The sequence below is a fragment of the Dromiciops gliroides genome, chromosome 3 (genome assembly GCF_019393635.1).
Source record: "Dromiciops gliroides isolate mDroGli1 chromosome 3, mDroGli1.pri, whole genome shotgun sequence".
Taxonomy (NCBI): Eukaryota; Metazoa; Chordata; class Mammalia; order Microbiotheria; family Microbiotheriidae; genus Dromiciops; species Dromiciops gliroides.
In genome coordinates, this window is record NC_057863.1 from 250,371,820 (window position 1) to 250,394,669 (window position 22,850).

Below are 22,850 nucleotides of genomic sequence, written 5' to 3' on the forward strand. Positions count from 1 at the left end.
TTCAACTTAACACCTTTGGGTCTCAGTTTCTCCACTACATAATGAAGTGGTTTAAATTAGGTGATCATTGAGTCCCATTCAGTTCTAACTCCATATAAGTTGCTGAGTATTTCTCGGCAATGTGGAAAACCTGGAAAGGACAGGAAACAAGACTACAGAAAGGCAAATGTCCTGATTTCCAGAAAGGAAAGATGACAGACTGTTCATATATTAAGCTGGTGAAATGAACTTGGATTCCAGTCTAAATGCTTGAACACATTATTATTTATTTTTGCGGGGCAATGAGGGTTAAGTGACTTGCCCAAGGTCACGCAGCTATTAAGTGTCAAGTGTCTGAGGCCACATTTGAACTCAGGTTCTCCTGAATCCAGGACCAGTGCTTTATCCACTGCGCCACCTAGCTGCCTGCTTGAATACATTATTAAAGGAATAGTTTATGAACATTTAGAATTTAACTTATATGTAGAATTACATCACACGAAATGCCATGCTGGATGAATCAAAAGCTGGAATTAAGGTTGTCAGGAGAAATATCAATGATCTCAGACATGCAGATGATTGCACTCTAATTGCAGAGCATGAATAAAAATCAAGAAACCTCTTGATGAGAGTGAAAGAGCAAAGTACAAAAGCTGGCTTGAAGCTTAACATCAAAAAGAAACTCTCTTAATTTCTTAGTAATGGGCAACTGAGGCCATTATTTCTTCTTTTTTTTGGGGGGGGGATGAGGCAATGAGAGTTAAGTGACTTGCCCAGGGTCACACAGCTAGTAAATGTTAAGTGTCTGAAGCTGGATTTGAACTCAGGTCTTCCTGAATCCAGGGCTGCTGCTTTATCTACTGTGCCACCTAGCTGCCCCTGAGCCCATTACTTCTTAGCAAATAGAGGGAGAAGAAATGGAAGCAATGTCAGATTTTATATTTTGGGGCTCAAATATCACTGAAGCCATGACGTTAAGATTGTTCTTCCTTCTTCCTTGGAAGGAAAGTAATGGCAAATCTGGACAGCATATTAAAAAGCAGAGACATCACCTTGGAACAAAGGTCTGTATAGTCAAAGCTATGGTTTTTCCAGTAGCAGTGTATGTATGACTGTGAGAGTTGGACCGTAAGGAAACCTGAGCACCATAGAATCAATGTTTTCAAATTATGGTGCTGGAGAAGATTAAAAAAAAAAATTTTTTTGAAGGGCAATGGGGGTTAAGTGACTTGCCCAAGGTCACACAACTTGTAAGTGTCAAGTGTCTACAGCCAGATTTGAACTCAAGTCCTACTGAATCCAGGGCCAGTTCTTACCACTGTGCCACCTAGCTGCCCCGAAGCTGAAGCTTAAATACTCTGGCCACACAGTGAGAAGAAGGGAATCATTGGGAAAGACAAGGGGACAGCAGAGCTTGAGATAGATATAGATAGTGTCATGGAAGCAATGAACATGAGATAGGACAGACTTTGGGAGGATAGGAGGGCCTGGCACGCTATGATCCACAGGGTCATGAAGAGTTAGACAAGACTGTATGAATGAACAACAAGAAGTTAGTAACCACACTAATAGTCAGACTGGCTTAATTAAGGACAGATTATGCCAGACTAATCTTATTTTCATTTTTGGACAGGTTAATTTGATTAGTGAATAAGAGAAATGCAATAGTCATAATATATCTAGAGCCTAACTAAGCGTATACAATTTCCAGTGCATGGCAAAGTGCCTGGCACATAGTAAGTGTTAAATATATATTTAGTGACTGACTAACCTTTCCCTTTTCAAGAAAATTGTCCCTTACAACAGGGATGTCAAACCTGGGAGTGCCTTCCAAACCAGATAAAAATGTAATTGGAAAATGTTTAACAAAATAATTAAAAATCTAATACACTACAGATAATGTTAATGTGTGGTTTCCTAGCCAGTAGGGACGCTACTGCCTTACAACAAAAGAATGAATTAAAACAACAAAAACAACTCAGCAAGACAAGTGATTAAAAAAGTCTGACATTATCCGTAGTGTTCAGTATCTAGTTCCCCCCATTTCTGGGGGAAAAAAAGGGAGGAAGGTGCCTTCTCATATCTCTTTTATGGAATGAAGTTTGGTCATTTTAATTTCTCAAAGTTCAATTTCAATTGCTTTTCTTGCCATTCGTTATTATAGTTGTATATTTGCTTAATTCTTAATATTTTACTCTGCATCAGTTTATATTTCCCATGCTTCCCTCTTCCTTGTTTTTTGGCACACTAATCCATTACTTTGATGTACCATACAACTGTAAACATTTCCCCCAAATGATGGGCATTGAGTCTGTTTCCAGTTCGTTGCAATTACAAAAAATGCTGACACAAATACTCTGACATATATAGGGGCCAAGTGGAATATAATGAAATTTAATTAAGAGATCAAGTCTTTACTATTTTTAGCAATACAATGATCCAAGACAATTATGGACTTATGATGAAAAATGCTATCTACCTCCAGAGAAGGAACTGACAGAGTCTAAATGCAGATTGAAGTATGGATTTTTTAAACTTTATTTTTCTTGTGTTTTTTTTTTTGGCGGGGGGGGGGGTGTTTTCTTTCACAACATTACCATGGAAATATGTTTTGCATGAGTGCACATGTATAACCTATATCAAATTGTTTGCCTTCTCAATAAAGGGAGAAGAAAGAGAAGGGAAAGAATTTGGAACTCAAATTTTTTAAAAAAAACAAATGTTAAAAATGTTTTCACATGTAATTGGGGAAAAATTAAATATTAAATAAAAAAAGATATGTGAAGGTGTGAAATGTTGGTCTATACCTAGTTTCTGCCATAATATTTTCCAGTTTTCCCAGAAGTTTTTGTCAAATAATGAGTCTGTTCCAAAAGCTTGGATCTTTGGGTTTATCATATTATTACACTCATTTACTATAGTGTAGTGTAATTTATACCTATTCTATTCCACTGATCCATCTTTCTGTTTCTTAGCCAGTACCAAATTGTTTTGATAATTACCATGTTATAATAAAGTTTGAGATCTGGTACTACTTAGACCATGTTCCTTTGCATTTTTCATTGATTCCCTTGATATCCTTAAGCATCTGTTCTTCCAAATGAATTTTGTTATTATTTTTTCTAAATCTGTAAAATAGTTTGTTTTTTTTTTTTGCAGGGCAATGAAGGTTAAGTGACTTGCTCAGGGTCACACAGCTAACCAGTGTCAAGTGTCTGAGGCCAGCTTTGAACTCAGGTCGTCCTGAATCCAGGGCTGGTGCTTTATCCACCACATCACCTAGCTACACCCCTATAAAATATATTTTGATAGTTTAGTATACCGCTTAATTTTTTGCTTAGAATAGAAGGTAACTTGGGGGCAGCTAGGTGGCGCAATGGATGAAGCACCAGCCCTGGAGTCAGGAGGACCTGAGTTCAAAGCCAGCCTCGGACACTTGACACTAGCTGTGTGACCCTGGGCAAGTCACTTAACCCTCATTGCCCTGCAAAAAAAAACCAACCCCCAAACCAGAACAGAAGGTAACAACTCTGGGTTCTAGTCTTATTCTTGGCAAAAACTTGCTGTGTGTCACTAAGCAATAATCCCTTCATTTCTAAAGCTCTCAGTTTCTTCATCTATAAAATGGGGATAACTACTCTTGCATTACCCAGCTCATACAATAATATTATAAATTATTACTTAAGAACAACTGCAGAGACAACATGGTATAGTGGATAGAGAACCAGCCTTGAAGCCAGGAAGACCTGGGTTCAAGACTTGGACCTCAGACATATGGTAAGTGTGTGACCCTGGGAAAGTCCCTTAACTTCCTAGTGCTCTAAGGCAATTCTCTGAGAAGTTGCAGAGAAAGTGCTAGCATGTATTATTGGAGGCAGTTTCCTTACCTGAGAGCTCCTTACACCAATGAAATCACTGGTTCAGTTCCTATTAAGGAATCCAAAGGTGTATTTCTAACTTTCCGGGACAAGTGCACCTTCTCAAAAAACATCCTCTGCTACTGTTATTTGGGGATGTATACCAGGTTGGCTGGATAGACCCATTTCTAATGAAAAATGAAGTTCGGATGATAAAAGCACAATTTAGTGTAGCTACTAGGGGAAAATAAATTGGATAAATATAAAGTTGGAGATGCATATGTATCAGTAAATGAAATTAACAGGAGGAACTTAGAGAAATTTCAGGAGGACACAAAGATGATTAAATTAAAACATCAGCTTTAACTAAATTAGGTCTAAAATTAGATTTTTAAAATGACATCTACCAAAGATAGCATACAAAGGGAAGAGAAGAGGATGAGAATAAGTATTTATAAAGAGCCTACTATGTGCCAGGCATGGTATTAACAAATGCTTTATAAAAATAATCTCATTTGATATAAAGAACATTGTACTTCAATCACAATGCTGAAAATTCAACAAGAAGGAATATAAATTCTACAATATAAGGGACTGAGATGAAGGGTAAAGAAGACTTTCTCAAAGATAAAAGATGGTCAAACATTACAACGAGTCACTGAAACAGACTATGGAATCTCTTTCTCTAAAGGTAGTTAAAAAGGAAGAGAGTCTCATCTTCTTGGGACATACTATAATATTCATTAGTGATTACTAAAGAACTGGTGCCTGTTAGTTTTTAAGTCCCTGACCAGAGATTCTTCATCTTTTTGTGTGTGTGTCATGGACCTCTTTGGTAAGTAGGTGATACCTATAGCTTTACTTTAAGAATACTTTTGAATAAATAAAATAAAATAAAATGCAAAAGATTACAAAGGAAACTAATGATATTAAAATTTTTATCAAAATATGTTTTAAAGGAATGAGTTCCTAGACCCTTGGTTAAGATTACCTGCCCAGGGCATCTAGGTGGCGCAGAGGATAAGAGCAGTGGTCCTGAAATCAGGAGGACCCAAGTTCAAATCTGGCCTCAAACACTTGACACTGTAACGATTGGAATGATGCCACCTGCTGGAGACTTACTTTAGAAGAGTTCCGCCCATGAAGTGAAGGTCTTTGAGGGCAAGACCAGGAGTCTTTTCTTTGGCATCAGGAAGTGACATTGGCTAGTGGGAGGAAGAAGGAAGAGACTGGCGCTCTGTCTTGCTCTCTTTTCCTGGGGATGCTGGTGGAGAAGGGAGCAAGAAATGCGCTCTCCCTTTAATAGATAGGAACCTAGGCCTTTTCTTCTCTCTTTACCAAATTCTTATTCTCCTTAATAAATGCTTAAAAGTCTAACTCTTGCTAAAGCTTATAATTTATTGGCGACCACTCATTAGATATTTTAGACTTAGCCAGAATTTTAGCCTTAACAACACTTATTAGCTGTGTGACCCTGGGCAAGTCACTTAACCCCAATTGTCTCACCAAAACAAACAAACAAACAAAAACAATTACCTGCCCAGAGGGACTACTTGGAGTGAGGAGGCAGCGGGGAAAGAGGGTGAAGTCTTTCTGGCTTCTACAGTGTTTCTAAGTATCAGTCTTTTAAAGATACTTTTCAAGATATCTTTTGGGGAGGGGGGGGCAATGAGGGTTAAGTGACTTGCCCAGGGTCACACAGCTAGTAAGCGTCAAGTGTCTGAGGCCGGATTTGAACTTGGGTCCTCCTGAATCCAGGGCCAGTGCTTTATCCACTGCTCCACCTAGCTGTCCTAAAGATATCTTTTTAAGATACCCTCCTCAGAGAGGAGTCCACAGTCCTGATGGACAATTCATGCAAGCTTTCTCTGATTGTATTCTTTCATTTAGATTTACTGTGTTTTGGACACAGGCTTCATCTTTTTTTTTTTTTTTAATTTCACTCTGAATTTTATCTTTGCTCAGCCCCAATACTTCTAGTCTCAACTTGTTCTACAGGCCCTCACTATCTTCATGTTTCTCCCCCTTGAATCTAATGGCTTGGCTTTCCTCTCTCCTTAACCTCTTACTCTCAAGCTTACACTCCCATTCTCACACTTAATCCACAGAGAGTTAATTGTGGAAGTAGTGTGGTGCAGTAGCAAAACAGCTGGATTTGGAACCAGGGTACCCAGTAAAAAAACCAAACAAACAAAAAAAACCCTGCTCACACTGCTCACCTGAGTGACTTTGGGCAACTCACATATAAATTCTAGGAGGGATCATTTTTTTTCCTTAGGAAAATGAGGCTGACCTCTAAGATCAAAGATGCTCTGCTGACCTTAGGGTCTTCTTTAGTTCACTTTCCCCCCATTCACATCAGGGTAATCTCCACCTATCAGCAATGAGGAGCAGGTACAGTTTGGCATCCAATGGAGACATCTGCTGCCCTCTGCTGGCTTCTGCTTTGTTTACAATGAGTAGCCAAAAGATCCCTGCCACTGTCAAAGTTTCTGCTTCTGCAGGAATATACAAGTTCCAAGATGTTGGTGCCCTGCACTGACAGTGCTTTCCTGCTACTGGTGATTCTAACTCTGAAAGAAGTTCGCCATCACTAAGTAATGGAATGACTAAGCATGATAAGGGGGCGCAAAGAGAACATTTGGAATGCAAGCAATTCTAAAAGGAAATCAGAATTGAGATGTGTAATGAGGATATTTCAGGTCTTACTTATGAGGACTTAGGAAAGATCTCTCATTGAACCTGTTAAAAATCTCACTCAGGGGCAGCTAGGTGGCGCAGTGGATAGAGCACCGGCCCTGGAGTCAGGAGTACCTGAGTTCAAATCTGCCCTCAGACACTTAACACTTACTAGCTATGTGACCCTGGGCAAGTCACTTAACCCCAATTGCCTCACTAAAAAAAAAAAATCTCACCCAGCCAATTAGTTTTTATAGATACCTAGAGTCCTATCTGTTGAAGGTGACAACTGTCATCCTGTAGTTGTCATTCCTTTTCACAGAATCTCAAAAGTGGAAGGAAAAAAAAAATGGAAGGGACCACAAAAGTTATGTAGTCCAACCAGTACCTAAAGAATACTCTCTCTAGCTTCCTTAAACAGCTTCTACCTAAACACCTTCACTGACAGGGGATAGAAAGGTTTTCCTTTATACCAAGACTAAATCTGTCCATCTGGAACTTTTTACCCACCGTTCCCACTTCTACCTGCTGGCAACAATGATTGCTGTTGGTGGTGTTCAGTTGTTTTGTGTCCGACTCTTTGTGACCCCACTTTGGGTTGGGGTTGGTTTTTTTGGCAAAGATACTAAAGTGGTTTGCCACTTCCTTCTCCAGCTCATTCTACAGAAAAGGAAACTGAGGCAAACAGGGTAAAGTGACTTGCCCAGGGTCACAGAGCTAATAAGTGTATGGGGCCAGATTTGAATTCAGGAAGATGAGTCTTCCTGATTCCAGGCCCAGCAATCTATCCACTGGCATAATAGTGACGATAGCTAGCTAGCTACATAATTTATCTCACTTTGTCTTCACAACAACCTTGTGAAGTAGGCATTATTAACCCCATTATCCAGATGAGAAAACTGAGGCAGAGAGAGGTTAATTGACTTGCCCTGGGTCACACAGCTACTAAGTATCTGAGGCAGGATTCAAACTCAAGTCTTCCCGAGTCCAAATCCAGTGCTCTATCTACTGCACCATTTAGCTGTATCCAAACAATGATAGCAGCTCACATTTACACAGTCCTTCTTAATGTTTTCTGAAAGTTTTCTTCCTACCAATCCTGTGAGGTAGGTTATGGAAATATAATTGCCTTTAGGTTAGAGATGAGGAAACTGAGGCTCAAAAGGTTAAAATGACCCATTCCTTGAACATATAGCTAGTATCAGGGCCAGAACCTGAAATCAGGCCTTCTGATTCACAAGTCAAGCTCTTTCCACTACTTGGAACTCATTAAAAACAAGTCCAGGGGCAGCTAGGTGGCGCAGTGGATAAAGCACCGGTCCTGGAGTCAGGAATGCCTGAGTTCAAATCCGGCCTCTGACACTTAACACTTACTAGCTGTGTGACCCTGGGCAAGTCACTTAACCCCAATTGCCTCACTAAAAAAATAAAAATAAAAAAATAAAAAAACAAGTCCAATACCTTTTCCAAATCAAAGCCTTTCAAACATGTGAATTCAGATTTCATCTCTCCTCCTCCCCACACTCAAGTCTTTTCTCTTCCAGGACAAATACCCCAAATTCCTTAAGTCAGTCTGTATACATCGTGGTGGTCTTTTTTTTTTTTTTTTGGCCAAGCAATGAGGGTTAAGTGAATTGCCCAGGGTCACATAGCTAGTAAATGTCAAATGTCTGAAGTTAGATTTGAACTCAGGTCCTCCTGAATCCAGGGCCAGTGTTTTATCTACTGCACCACCTAGCTATTCCCTACATTGTGATTTCTAATCCCCTTAACCTGGCCAAGTTCTCAAAATTTAAAATGTTGTGTTCAAAACAGATTACAGACAAGTTGAGGTCTAAGCAGGGCAGAGCACAGTAGGACTATTATCTCCCCTCTCCTGAACAGTATTAAGTTTAAGAGAGTGTTGGATGTAAGAGCTTGCAGTCGCACTGACCACCCCCCCCCCCTTCCTGTCCCATTTTTTCCCCCTTCCCACACTTAACTTTTATCTATGTCTCAGTCATGGATCCTGTATGGTTGATTTTTCTGAATCTAAGTGTGAGACTTTACATTTACTCTTGTTAAATTACATCTCATTAGATTTGGTCTATTTTTCCAGCCTTTGGAGATCATTACAGATTCCACTTCCATCATTCAGGGGATTGGTTTTATCTTTGCCCTTTAAGTGGACAAGCTTGACAGGCCTCTGACAGCCCTGGTTTCATCAAATGAGGGAATAATTCAGAATATTTCCCCAGCACTTTGGGAAACACTGCCTTAAAGAGGCAGACAGATAAAGCATCGAGTCCTCTAGCTCAACTGATCAATACCTCGGCAGCTTGCCAGAGAATGTCAACATTCTTATTCTTCCTGGCATGTACATTTTGTCCCAGAAACCGCAATAGCTCTGGCAGGCACGTTTGACTACGAGATCGAGGTAGACCTGAAAAAGAAAGAACAAACCCTGCACGGTTAATGGCTGCATCTGCTCACTCTATGTCTCTATGCTGTCTGAACACATACTGTACTTTCTCTGCTAATCTGGCCTCAGCAAAAGCCCCAGTGCCCTGTATCGTGGTGCTCTTTGAGAAGGGAAATAATGATGAATTCGGGTAAAAAATGCAGTGAGGATAAAAGAACAACATTATCTTTATTTGAAAAATACATAAAAACAAAACTTCTCACAGCAAATTCTTTTTTTTCATTTTGAAGAGATTTCATTTTAGGGATGTGGCCTGGCTTGAGGGATGGCCTATAAGAACAATAGAGTAATAATACTTACTCAGAAAGAGATCAGAGGGAAATGCCGCAAACTTGTGTTTGCCGCAAACACAAGTTTTAACCAGAAAGTGGGGGAAAAGATCAATTTAAGGATGGAGGGTCCAGTTGCAAACAGGGGATAAACGCAGGGATGCTACGTGGCCTTCTAGTGTTTTTCTACTGCTATTTCAATTTTCATGCTCATCAGCCAGTCATATCACCTTTTTCTAGCTAGCAGGAGACCTAAAAGAATTACTTTAGATTTCCTGGATGATTTAAATGTAGAATGAAAAACTTCTATTTCCTATTAATTCTGATTTGATCTCTTCTGTTCCTACGATTAGCCTGCAGGCTATCTGTGCAACTGCACTTCAAAGAGCACATCCCACTTGGCACTGCTGAGGTTTTATAGATTAGTCAGATCATTCTATTTTAGGAGATAAGGAAAACCCTGCTGAACTTCAAGGAAAGGCTGTTCATACCTGTACTATATATAGGGTTTTCAATGACTAACTTTCTCCCCTAATAGCCAAGAAGAAAACCCAAATTAACTTTCACTGTCCCTTCTCTGAACTCCTGATGCATTTATATGCCTTACTGTATCATCTTGTGACCTCTAATTGCTTCACAAAGCCTGTGAGCATCATGAAGGCAAGGACCACGTCTTATTCTTCTTTAGTCTTCCCCACAACCCTTATCGCAGTGTTGGCATATAAGAGAGGCTCAACAAGTAATTGAGCAGCCTCATAAATAATTTAGTTCAGTGGTCTCAATCCTTTCAACCTTATAGATCACTGGCTCTCACCAAGTACTTTCCCTGACTGGTGAGACCTTAGAGATCCATTAAATCCAAGAGGAATGCAAACTCTGTTTATTGGCTCCTCTTCAGCTTCCATTAAGTCTTCTTACCAGAAGATTTCGATGAGAAATAGAATTTGAAAGATGGAGCCAAATATTGCTACTTAACCCTCCTTCTTGAAACACTGAGAACTGTCAAATAAAAGCATGGTGTTTATCATTTTGTTTAACATTTACCAAACCCCTGGAGTCTTATCCAAGAGCAAGGACATTTCCACTGATCATGGAGAATATCTGTGTAGCGATAGTTCCAAACTCCTGATGGAATCCATCTCTCTACTTCTGGACCACAAGAGTATAGACAGATGCCTTGTTCCTGAAGAATTCCTCAAACAATGGGTACTCTCTGAGCATCTATACTGCCCAAGCACTTTGCTGAGCTCCATGGAGGATTCTAGCTCACAGGGAGCATCTATTCTACTCACAAAAAACCAAGGCGCATACACAGGAAATGAACTAAGTAAGGCAGCAGACAATAAAGTGCTAAATCCAGTGGAACAGATAAATGACAAAGGAGATTAGGCTCAATGGTGGCTGAGTTGGTTAGGCAAGACTTCCTGAAAGTAATATTAATACTTGAGTTGGGTAGCATTTCAACAGAAGGGAGAGAATATTTTAATATTTTAATATTTTAATAATGGAAAATAAAGATAGATAGGTAGGATGGATCCAGATTATGAAAGGGTTTGTAAACTAGAGCAGAAGAGCTAGGATGCATTAGGGTAGGTAATAAGAGGCCATTTTAGTTTAGTAAACTGGGAAGTAATAACACGAAAAAGCTATTTTATAAAACTATATCTGGTAGTGGTGTGATAGATGTGAGAATAAGAAAAAAAAGGGGTAAATCTAAGTGACAATATGCACTTAATACATATTAATTTAAAGTGTGTCATGATCCCAGTGCAAAAACAATCTATACCTTCTGGGGATGAAATTCACAAAAATCACACAGTTTCTTCACAGAAGTATTTAATGGACATGCAGAAAAGTATTTTTTAACAGAGTCTTTTACCATTTTGGCATAATTCCAGACAAAGAATTTATGCATTTAAAGTGTTTGGGTGAAGGAGCATCAGATAATATCTAGAATAAATAAGAATATACTTACAATCATCAGGTAAAACTTCCTTGAACTGCTCAAAGTAAGAATTTAATCTCACCAAACTCTCCACATTAATAATCTCTTGCAAAGATGTATCTCCAAACCTTAGGAGGTTAGAAACGAAATATCGTTACTCTGCTAGTACTGTTTTCTTCTTTACATTTGATTCCCCCCCTTAATACAATAGTTTCATATGAATCCTAACATTTTATACCCTTCTTCCTCAGAACACAAGACTATCCTTTTTCCCATATTAATAATTTCTTTTAGGCCTGTGATTTCATAGGTATATGGTCCCAGTGAAGAACTTCAGTGACCATTGAAGATTGGTGGCTGCTCTGCAACTTTAAAGAGTTGCCTTTGATAATAAAAGGTTATGTGTCCTGCCCAGGGTCACACAGGTTTATGTGAGAGGCAGGATTAGAACCCAGGTCTTCCTAATTTTGAGGCCAACTCTCCATCGACTATTCCAAGCTACCTTCACTATGCCATCTCATATATTTCTATCATAAGTGTAAAATTTTTGATTCTTTAGAATACCCATTATATTATAAATATCCAATATATGGTCTGTCCAGGCTTGGAGATTAAAGGATCCTATTGTTTTACAGCACTGGGACATTTCCTGATTAAACTTGTTTTACTCTCTCCATTTTCTGTAAAATAATCTTCAAAACAGTCACCATCTAACAGGGAAGTAAATGGGAGCTGTTGTTGTTGAGTCATTTTAGTCATGTCTGACTCTTTGCAACCCCATCTGGAGTTTTCTTGGCAAAGATACTGGAATGGTTTGCCATTTCTTTCTCCAGCTCATCTGATAAATGAGGAAATTGACAAACAGGGTGAAGTGACTTGTTCAGGATCATACAGCCATTAAGTGAGGCAAGGTTTGAATTCATGCCTAAGTACGTTTTTTAAATCCAAAAGTCATTATCTTCCTTGGAATTTAAAAAGCCTATTCTTTTTTTGGGGGGGGGGGCACGCTGGGCAATGAGAGTTAAGTGACTTGCCCAAGGTCACACAGCTAGTAAGTCTCAAGTGTCTGAGGCTGGATTTGAACTCAGGTCCTCCTGAATCCAGGGCCGGTACTCTATCTACTGCACCACCTAGCTGCCCCAAGCATATTCTTTTATAAGTGTCTACCAACTACTTCAAAAGACATTATTAACCTCCTTCAGGTCAGGGACCATGTTATTCAACTTAGAAACCCTACAGAGCTTAGCATAGTATTAGTGTAAATATAGTTGGCCCAAATCAACAGTTTTGGACTAAAAGGAAATAAGATTAAGACATTCTAATAAACACTATCGAGGCAACTCAAGAAAAAGGAGAATTTTAATCGCTGCTCCCCCCTCCCCCCGGCCTTATTTCCAAAAAGGTTGTTTAGGTTTTAGAAAGGTAACATATGAATAGTGGCTTTGAGGAGAAGGGTATGAGGAAGACAATGGAAGAAGGATCACTTCTGTTGTCTATTTTAATGGGCCCTTCTTAGTCCTCCCACTTTTGGGCAGATGAGAGAGAGATGATGTAGCTAGATCTTCTAACTTTGTTCTGTTGCTCCTGTACCTGAACACGGCCTGAATTTATACGTGCTGTTCAGTCATTCCCTTGTAAGCTCCAAAGATATGGCTGGGTTTCTTTCATGTGTCTGACAAGGTACAAAAATACTAAGAGCTCAGACAAATGTCAAATGCTGCTTTATGTCACGTGACACCTTTTACTTATCATGAACTGATGATGCTCTATATTGGTTATGTCTGTGTACATATTGTCTTCCCTACTCTAAGTTCCTTGATGGCAGAAGCTGTCTTATTTATCTTCATTTATCTCCCCACACCTAGCACAAAACTGCACATATATAGGTGTTTAATGGGCATTAAAAAATACATTTTCCTTGCAGTGGAATTAGCCTCTTTTACACTAAATCCAACCAAAAACCTACTGCTCTTGATGAAGACTTGCTTATTAATTGGGTATATACCTCTCTGCCAAGGTTTGTTGTTCATTAATCCCCACGTTGAAAAGGACAGGTTGAACTCTCAGAAGCATGCCACTCTGAATCTCCCGGGGGAGCACATCAAAGAGAGTGCCTGGCAATGGAATCCTCACATTAAATCCATCACTTAAAAAACAAAAACAAAAACAAAATGGGGGATATTAAAATGCCTTCCAGAAGAGGAGAATGACCTTAAAGAAAAGAGGTAAGTGGGTAATGGAGAAATTTACACTTAAATGTAAGAAAATAGATATGCCTTTCAGTTCTCAAAATTTTAAATGTACACATATTTTTTACCGATTTCCTGTAATTACAGGGAGCATGTCTGTTGATGAATTTGACGTGGCCTGCGTTACTTTAAAGGTTACATTCCTCAAGTCCATAATTCCCAGACTCATGTCTTCCAACATGGCCAACTCCTCACCTGTAACCAAAGAAAGAAAACAATGGATTTTAAACATCAGGTATTTAGGTTCTGGATTTCCCCTCAGAGAGAAAATCATTTACCTTTTTACTTGTTTCTGGGTTTCTAGTTGTACAACAAACACTATAACTGAAATCAGCTCTGGGAAGAAAGCAGATCGGTAACGTTCTTTTTTTTTTCTTTTAAGTGAGGCAATTGGGGTTAAGTGACTTGCCCAGGGTCACACAGCTAGTAAGTGTTAAGTGTCTGAGGCCGGATTTGAACTCAGGTGCTCCTGACTCCACAGCCGGTTCTCTATCCACTGCGCCACCTAGCTGCCCTGGTAACGTTCTTAACCTTATTTAACAATAGAGAACGTGTATTTGTGAGTATTTGTTAAAATAGATCTGTGCCACCTTCATGTCTGGATTTTCTTTTTCCATGGATAAATGCCACGTTAAGTACTATCCTAGCTTTCAAAAGCAATCAGTAGAAACATGGGCTAAACTTCACTAAAACTTATCTGTAGTCTATAAGAGAACTGCAATGAAGCAAACAGTATTAAAGAACAATACAGTTCAAAGAAGAATGCGGGCGCTACAGATCCTTAATTTCAGAAGCACAGAAAAACCAAACCAACCAGTATGCCTATCCTCAGATAATGCCATATATACAGCTGGATCTTTAGTCCATTTTTCTTAGTAACCAACTCCTACCCAAAGTGCTTCCTTTATCATCTGCCTTTTCTTCTTTGAAAAAGAAACATGCAGGAAATCATTCAATTGCTCCTAGTTACCTAATGAGACTTCTTTAGGGACACTGATATCTGGAATTCCAGAAGAGAATTGCACTGATTTTAAGGAGCTCCAAACACTCCATTTTTATCTTACAATTATTATTATTAATAATAATAATGATAGCTGGTATTTAAGGTTTGCAAAACATTTTATAAGTAATATCCTCAAAATGAGCCTGGGAGGTATGAGACATTATTATCCCCATTTTATAGAAGAGGAAACTGAGGCAGACAGCAGCTGAAGTGGGTACATGGCTAATAAGTGTCTTAAGCAGGATCTCAATTCAAGCCTTCCTGACTCCAGGTCCTAATCCATTGTGTCACATCTAGCAGCCCTTTTGGTCCAGAGGGAGCTGTTCTCACCATAGGTGCTGAGGAGGCTTTCAAACTGGGCTAGTAAACCAATGGTGTAGAGTTGTCGCAGAAAACCATCATCATGCAGGCAGTTCCGTAGCTTCAGGATGAACCCACAAATAAGTGCGGTTAGCTGTCACAGAGATGGGGGAGCAGGGTGGGGAGGAGGAAGGAACATAAAATGAAATAGGTAAAGAGAAACACGTTCTCACCAAAGCAACAATACAACAGGATGCATCCCTCTGCCTTCAGGTAATAAGAGCCTTTGTTTTTTATTATTCAAAGCAGTTTACAGACATGAAATTATTAAGCCTCAGGATCTCCTAGGGAGACTGGTAAGTGGTGAATGTCTTAATTTGGGTGATGTTGGTCAGAGAGCACAGAGGTGCAGAGGGGAGGGAGGTGGCATGAGGAATGCAATGAGTAGGATGGCCTGCTATTCTCCTTAAACCCTATTTCTTCAACCCAAGAGGCCACTTCAATTCAAGCTTTGACAGTTCTATCTAAGACAAGGGACATTCCTTATCTGAAGGTCTTTAGGAAACCTAGATGAATTCTGAAGTCACTTTGAGGATCCTCAAAGTTTAAACAACTTTCTGAGAGTACAACTATGAGCCCTGTTGATTCCCAAGAAGTCACCTAGGATAGGAAATGAGTGCTAGGCTAGAAATGTGTTCACTTTGTCCCATCCTACTCAGTATGAGACTTCTTATGGGGTCAGACGGTGAGCCCCTGGGAACCTGCGAGAAACAAAGAACTTCTCACCTAAAGACCCATTGATCTTTCTACAAAGGTACCTAATTAATACTTCAAAAATGAATTTAAACTCTTCCTTTGGCCATTTAAACAGAAACATAATGAAAATGATTAAAACAGGTTATCTAGACAAGCCACTGGGCTAATGTAACCTAATCAAGGGGGAAATGGAGTTCAGAGATGATGAATCTCCACACCCCCTTTTTGCCTTAAGTCCTGAAAAACTTGGAAATCTCCATTTTACTATGAAATAGATTTGATATAAATTGGGGTAATTTGGTTATTACTGAATAGTGGGGGTGCCCCTCCAAGATGGAAGAGGAGGGAAGATTAATGGGTAGCCAGTTCGTTTTAATCAATTTCCAGAGGCCATTAGGCTAGTGAGCTGCTCATCTAACAGTTATTCTGTTACAACATCCTTTGGCTTACAGTTTGGCAGAAGACAACATCCCTGCGATACTGGAGCTTCAGGTACATAGCTATTGTTGGAGCGCTGTCCTGCATTAACAGGAAGACCATGGCTTTCTTGGCCTTGTCACTCATCATGGCTACGCAATCTGTGAGGGTCGTCAGCAAGGGGTAAAGGGCCTCACTCCATTCACCTGAGCGTGTTGGGTAGTGGGGGTAGTGTGAAAGAAAAGAAGAGACGGCATGTTAAGAACCAGGCTCTGAAAGACAGCAAAATTAATTCAGTTTACCCAATGACTAGCTCTTTCCCTTAATTCTCTTCTCCAACCCCATCCATTTTCTTCTCTTCCCAACCCAACCATAGGCACATAGATAATAAATTGAAGAAATTAGACTAGAACCACCCAAGTTTTCCTCACTCCTATTATACTGGCTTTCCTAGGAAGCTTAGGCAGATATACTACATTCTTTTTTTTTTTTTAAAGTCCATCAGGGTTAAATGACTTTCCCAGGATCACACAGCTACTAAGTGTTATGAGGCTGGATTTGAACTCAGGTCATCCTGACTCTAGGCCACTGATCTATACACTATGCCATCTACCTGCCCCAATATATTGCATTCTAATGTAGGTAATATATTCACAATTCTATGGCAATCTAGGTGCCAAGATAAATCCATCCTAAAGATGTTTGGGGAGTAAAAAAACTGGGGGTAACAGTCAGGACTGTGGAAGACTCATTGTCTAAATACTATCCTATCAAACCCTACTCAATGTATAACAGCTAACCTCTCAGTCATCACATTGTCATTTATCTATCAAAGCAGAATCAGAAGTTCCACAGGTCTTCTATAACCCAGTTGTTCAAGTTAAGGGAGATGACCTTCTCTGAAAAGTAGGATAATTTTTGGCCCCTGCCTTTCTGCCCTTCCTCTTGTTAACCAAGAGTGTTTTCTAAATGTTCATTCCAATCTCACTTTTCATATTTTGAAGGAAATCTTTTTCACACATCCTTTTTTTAAGTCCTCATATTTTTTTTCCTGTTCTGTTTCCTAATTTCCACTGCCACCTCAATATTCAAACATATATTTTTGTCCCAGTTTTCTCATAGGAAGATAAAGACATTGTGCCAAAACAACTTTTTAAAAATAATACCTCACAGGAAAAGATGCAGGATTATAAGAATGGTTTGGAGTTTTGTTTTTTTCCCCTTTCTATTTTCAAGATATTTCTTTCTTTTCTTTTTTTTTTTTTAGTGAGGCAATTGAGGTTAAGTGACTTGCCCAGGGTCACACAGCTAGTAAGTGTTAAGTGTCTGAGGCTGGATTTGAACTCAGGTACTCCTGACTCCAGGGCCGGTGCTCTATCCACTGTGCCATCTAGCTGCCCCAAGATATTTCTAAAGGAGTTTTTTTTTTAATCACATACATATATTTAAAAGTATCTTCTGTCCAGAAATGGAAGTTTTATTATACATATTGGGTAAACAGGCCATACCAAACAAAATATTGCACAATAAGAGTCTAATCATCATAGATCAGGGAAACGAATGCCTTGAATAAAAGACACCCACTGAAGTTGGAAGATATGAGGCTATGAAAACCCGATGGACTAATTTTTCTCTAACTGGAGAAAGTGAATGTGAACAGTATATTCACCAAAAGAGCAAACAACCTTTTGTCTCCTCTGTGAGAGACAGTCTAAGAAAGGGAAGTAAAGGAAATGACCACATTCTGCTTCTGTTGAGCTGCTAAACTAATTCATAGCACTAAACTAAGAAATAAATTTATCAAAGTTCTCTTTTTTTTCATGGGTCCAGGGGACAGACAACTCTTGACATGGACAAGGATGGACAGGCATGGATAAGTTGTAATCTGCACTGATGTAGGCAATATATACATCAATGAGATGACATTTCCAGTGGAGTACTGGAGGGGGACAGACAAAACCAAGCCCCCCTCCCCCTAAAAACACCCCAAAGTCTTGGTTGATATAAATTTTTCATATAGAAGGGAAAGTTCACATTTTAAAAATACTCTAATTCCTTAAGCGGGTTTAAAAAAGAACACGTGTGCATAAGCACATACCTATAAAGGAAAAGGGCAAGTCTAGCATGGAAAATTTGTCCTAATTTAATTATGAAAGACTAAAAAGCATCAAACTGGGAGTCAGAAAACTTGAGTTACTTTGTTACTGACTACATTTTGTGTCACTTTTCCAATCTGAGATTTTTCCTTGTTTGTAAAAAAAGTATTGGGATGGGGAGAGCTAGATGCTGTTTTCTCCTAACTTCAAATTCATATGATATTATAAGTCTGATTTTTTTCAGAACAGATTTTTGTTTTTCTCTTCCCAGAGACCTTTTCTATTGATGTCATTGCCATACAGCTATTATTTCTGAATGGTAAATGACAATTTTCTTTTAAGAGTTAATTCACTTTGGAGGTGGGTAGAAATTAGGATTCTTTTTTCTCCCTGTTTTCTATATGGTTATCATATATTTTATTTTTTTGCAGGGCAATGAGGGTTAAGTGACTTGCCCAGGGTCACACGGCTAGTTAAGTGTCCAGTGTCTGAGGCTGGATTTGAACTCAAGTCCTCCTGAATCCAAGGCCAGTGCTTTATCCACTGCGCCACCTAGCTGCCCCATGGTTATCAATTTTAAGTTTCTTTCTCCCTCCTCCCTTTTTGATAAGCTTATATTACAAATAAGTTCATTTTCATAATTTGAAAAGAGCTTATCACAGATTCTGAGACTTGGGAAGCACCTTGAAATCACACAGTCCAGTTTGTGAAATTCGATGTGGTTTTGTCTATGTGGGATGACTAAAGTGAAAGTGAACCTCTGTCTTGATAGAAATTTGTTCTGCATTAGCAAAGTCCTAGCCATGATGAACTGTGTTCAATATTGGGCACCACATTTAAGAGAGGCAGAGAAGGGAAGCCAGAACATTCCTACTATGTAAAAGAATGGGAGACATAGTATCTCTCTTCAATTATCGGGAAGATAAATAGAACATAGGAGCTTATTTGTATAAATAGCTCAACAGAGCTGAACGAAGATCAATGAGTAGAAGCAAATTTTGATTCAATGTTAATGGAGAACTTCCTAATAAACTGATGTGTTCAATACTGAAAGAAGCCGTCAAATAAAGGAGTGAACTCTCTGCCATAAGAGGAACCATAAAAAAAGATTCTGATGTGCAATGAGAGGTTGAAATAACCAACTTCTAAAGGCTCTTCCAAAGCTAAGATTCTATAGTTTCCTATTGCTGTTAGTTTATTTTCATCATAAATGTTCTGTAAGTAGCTTCCTCCCAAGCCCACGGGGCAATGAGGGTTAAGTGACTTGCCCAGGGTCACACAGCTACTAAGTGTCAAGTGTCTGTGGCTGGATTTGAACTCAGGTTCTCCTGAATCCAGGGCTGGTGCTTTATCCACTGTACCACCTAGCTGCCCCTGTGTAAGTAGCTTTAAAAAATGAAAATACCCAAGATAAAGTGGAGATGGATAAACAACCCTATTGGAGAAGTCTAGAAGAGGAATTTTTGAAGCACAGTTTACATCCAAAGTGGCTGATTGAGGGGTAGAAAGTAAAAGATCCTTCTTTATGTAATATTTCCTATACAACTGTAAGTTTAAATAGAATAAATTTAACCCTCACAAAAATGAAAATCAAATAACTCGTGCCAAACTATAAAGACTAGTTGCCCAGTGATTTCTTAACTTTTGTGCATTGCTTTTATTCCTGCAAAAATAAACAACTTTATGTCAATATGATTTATTTAAATAAAAAAGATAGGGATGGCAACTGGACTTGTGATTTCATTGGCACTGGATATTAAATTCCCTCTAATGGTATGTTAGCAACATTTCTAATTTTTTTTTAAAATTTTTTTTAGTGAGGCAACTGGGGTTAAGTGACTTGCCCAGGGTCACACAGCTACTAAGTGTTAAGTGTCTGAGGCCAGATTTGAACTCAGGTACTCCTGAATCCAGGGCCGGTGCTCTATCCACTGCGCCACCTAGCTGCCCCTGTTAGCACCATTTCTGAAAGTTAATAGTCTGGAAGAGCTGCTTAGAGCATCAAGAGGTTAAGTAATTTGCACAGGGTCACACAAACAATATGTTTCAGAGGCAAGATTTTATATGAATTTAAATATAATTTGAAAATCTCTAGGAATAGTGTATCTAAAATAAGGATGAGGAGACATTACAAAGGTGAACATTTCAACAGCCCATTTTAGGGGTAGGTTTAGAGACACTCTAGATTAGACCAATGGCCTGGATTCATTCTAAAACCCTCCAACTCCCAAGCTACTAATTTAGGACTGCCTCACAATAGCCTACAAAACATGGTGGTTCACTACCACAGTACACTAAAAAGCAGCTGCTGATCTTCATTGTTAGGGGGTGCTTCCCCAAAGGAAGTTATCCAACATCAATGAAATTACATGTCTAGTCATTGCCGATGTTCCTCACCCTCAAATCATCAATAACTAAATAGTTGTCACTGTCTAAGATGTCTCTACCAGTGAGCTTCAAAGGAAAGTGGATACTGTCCTGTTCTGTAATCATATTTGGGTGGAATGAACTGTTTTTGCTCCTTATTGGAACAAAATCCTTCACTAAGGAATTTATTAAAGGCCCTTGATGCTTCTTTGTGGAATGCAGTTAACCCTCAAATCCTGAAGGTGTTGTCAACAGAACCCAAGACGAAAAGGTTTTGACTACAGGCCAGCTGGTAAACGCATCTCGTCAAAGATTTGAAGATTTATTACTAGTAGGGTAGTGGCCATCTTAGTGATGAATTTTTTGTCTATTAGCAATTCACGAAAGCCATGTACCATGGCACTGAAGGTTTGTGATGTGCATTGGTATATGGAATACAAACATGGAGGACATCACAAATTCTCATAAGTATTGATACAAAAAAATATTACATATATATAAAATGTCTGAAGTGGTATCTGAACCCTGACTTTAAATCCAGCTTCCTGTGCACTACTCAGTGTTGCCTCTCTACTTAGGTATCTCAAGCAATTTTTGCTCATTGAGCTATAAATGCTACCCTAACTGGTTTTTTTTGGTTGGTTGGCTGGTTTTTTGGTGAGGCAATTGGGGCCAAGTGACCTGCCCAGGGTCACACAGCTAATAAGTGTTAAGTGTCTGAGGTCAGATTTGAACTCGGGTCCTCCTGACTCCAGGGCCAGTGCTCTATCCACTTTGCCACCTAGCTGCCCCTCCTAACTGTTAATATCAACAGAAATTACAAATCTCCAGAAGCCATGAATGGAAAACACACATACCTGGGCTGGACTCTTCAGGAGGGGGGCTGCTATCTGCACAGAAATGGAGGTGCAACATGCATGATTAAGTAGCAGCAACACAGTCTAAACATAAGCAACTCAAATGCTTAGGGCAAGGGCATAAATAGCTTTCAATAAAGCAGCTGAACAAACAGCAAAAGACTGGCCATCAATTTGCTGGACCTGACCAGAGCTTAGCACAGCCCCGGGGGCCAAGTAGGCACTTAATAAATGCTTACTGATTGATTGATTGACCACATAACAAAGAGTAACATTAATGTAATCAGAATGCTAATATGAATAAGGATCTTTTTTTTGGTACAGAAATACTCTAATTACCATTTGTAGGCTATTCATATTCTTAATCAGTACTTCGAGGCAAAAATGTTCATTAATACAGAATTAACATCACAATGTGACACAAACCTTTTGAAAGCTTATAGTTAAATCACACTGTATGTGGAAAAGTTACATTTGCAAGCAAATATACAATGAAAGACCCATAGAGATTTACAGATCTAATTAACAAAGAATGAAATTCAAAATCAGTTACCTGGAATAATGCCCCTTCTCTCTTATTTTGGAAGAAGTATTATTTTGAGATTCAAACTCAATTAAGATTCAGTAATGAAACCATTATGCCAAAAACTACTTCATTCTCTGGATTTACAATGAACACCTGTTAGCAAAAATGGCTGTACTCTGGGTATTGGTGGGGGGGGGAGTTTAATAACATTTTATATAACATTATATAACACTAATATAATATATTATTATATTATTAATATAATATAATAAGTTTAATAACTATCTATCTAAATATCTATCTATCTATCTATCTATCTCACATTAAATGAGGTGGGGGTTTGTTGTTTTTGCAGGGCAATGAGGGTTAAGTGACTTGCCCAGGGTCACACAGCTAGTAAGTGTCAAGTGTCTGAGGCTGGATTTGAACTGAGGTCCTTCTGAATCTAGGTCCAGTGCTTTTTCCACTGCGCCACCTAGCTGCCCCCTGTTGTTGTTTTTTGATACTGGGTCTTCCTATATCACCCAGGATGGATCGGGACAAAAGTTTTAATCTGCTTCATTAACAAATTGGACATTAGTTCCTCTTTTGGCATCCTGGTAGCCTCAGGCTTCTGGGGTCTCCCCCTATTGATGCTTGACTTAGTGGGCACGTGATCAGCTTTAGCTGATCCACTACCCTCAGCCTTCCTAGCAGCAGGGACTATGCCCAGCCAGAAATGATCACTTCAATTTCACTTCTTTATTGAATCTTCCAGCTGTGCTATTCAGTTGAATCTGACACCTCAAAGATATCACATTTAAAAAGTGATATTGGGAAGTCTCCATTTTGAATTTTGCCACCTTGGTTCCATAGCTTTCAGTTAAAAACGAGCGGCAGGAGACAGGTGGTTTTCTGGCCCATAGCATATTTATTTCTATTTATTTACTCATAGAAAATATACTCGTTTCTTACAGAGAAGTGAACTATATGCAGAAACCAGTTTCTGAGAAAGATGTTGAGGAATCTTCTAAGCATGCTGAATAGACTGAAAGACATCCATTTTTCTCTTCAATGAGTGGATCAATCAATAAGAGAAGAACTAAAGGA

General features: G+C 39.1%; 1 protein-coding gene across 1 annotated transcript in view; it reads right to left on the bottom strand.

The window, feature by feature from the left end:
* Positions 1–22,850, bottom strand: part of INPP4A (inositol polyphosphate-4-phosphatase type I A) — a 199,034-nt gene that overhangs the window by 20,303 nt on the left and 155,881 nt on the right. The window contains 7 exon segments of the mRNA XM_043990586.1: positions 8,825–8,937; positions 11,221–11,318; positions 13,196–13,336; positions 13,508–13,634; positions 14,773–14,896; positions 15,949–16,121; positions 21,236–21,268. Coding sequence (XP_043846521.1) covers positions 8,825–8,937; positions 11,221–11,318; positions 13,196–13,336; positions 13,508–13,634; positions 14,773–14,896; positions 15,949–16,121; positions 21,236–21,268 — 809 coding nt within the window.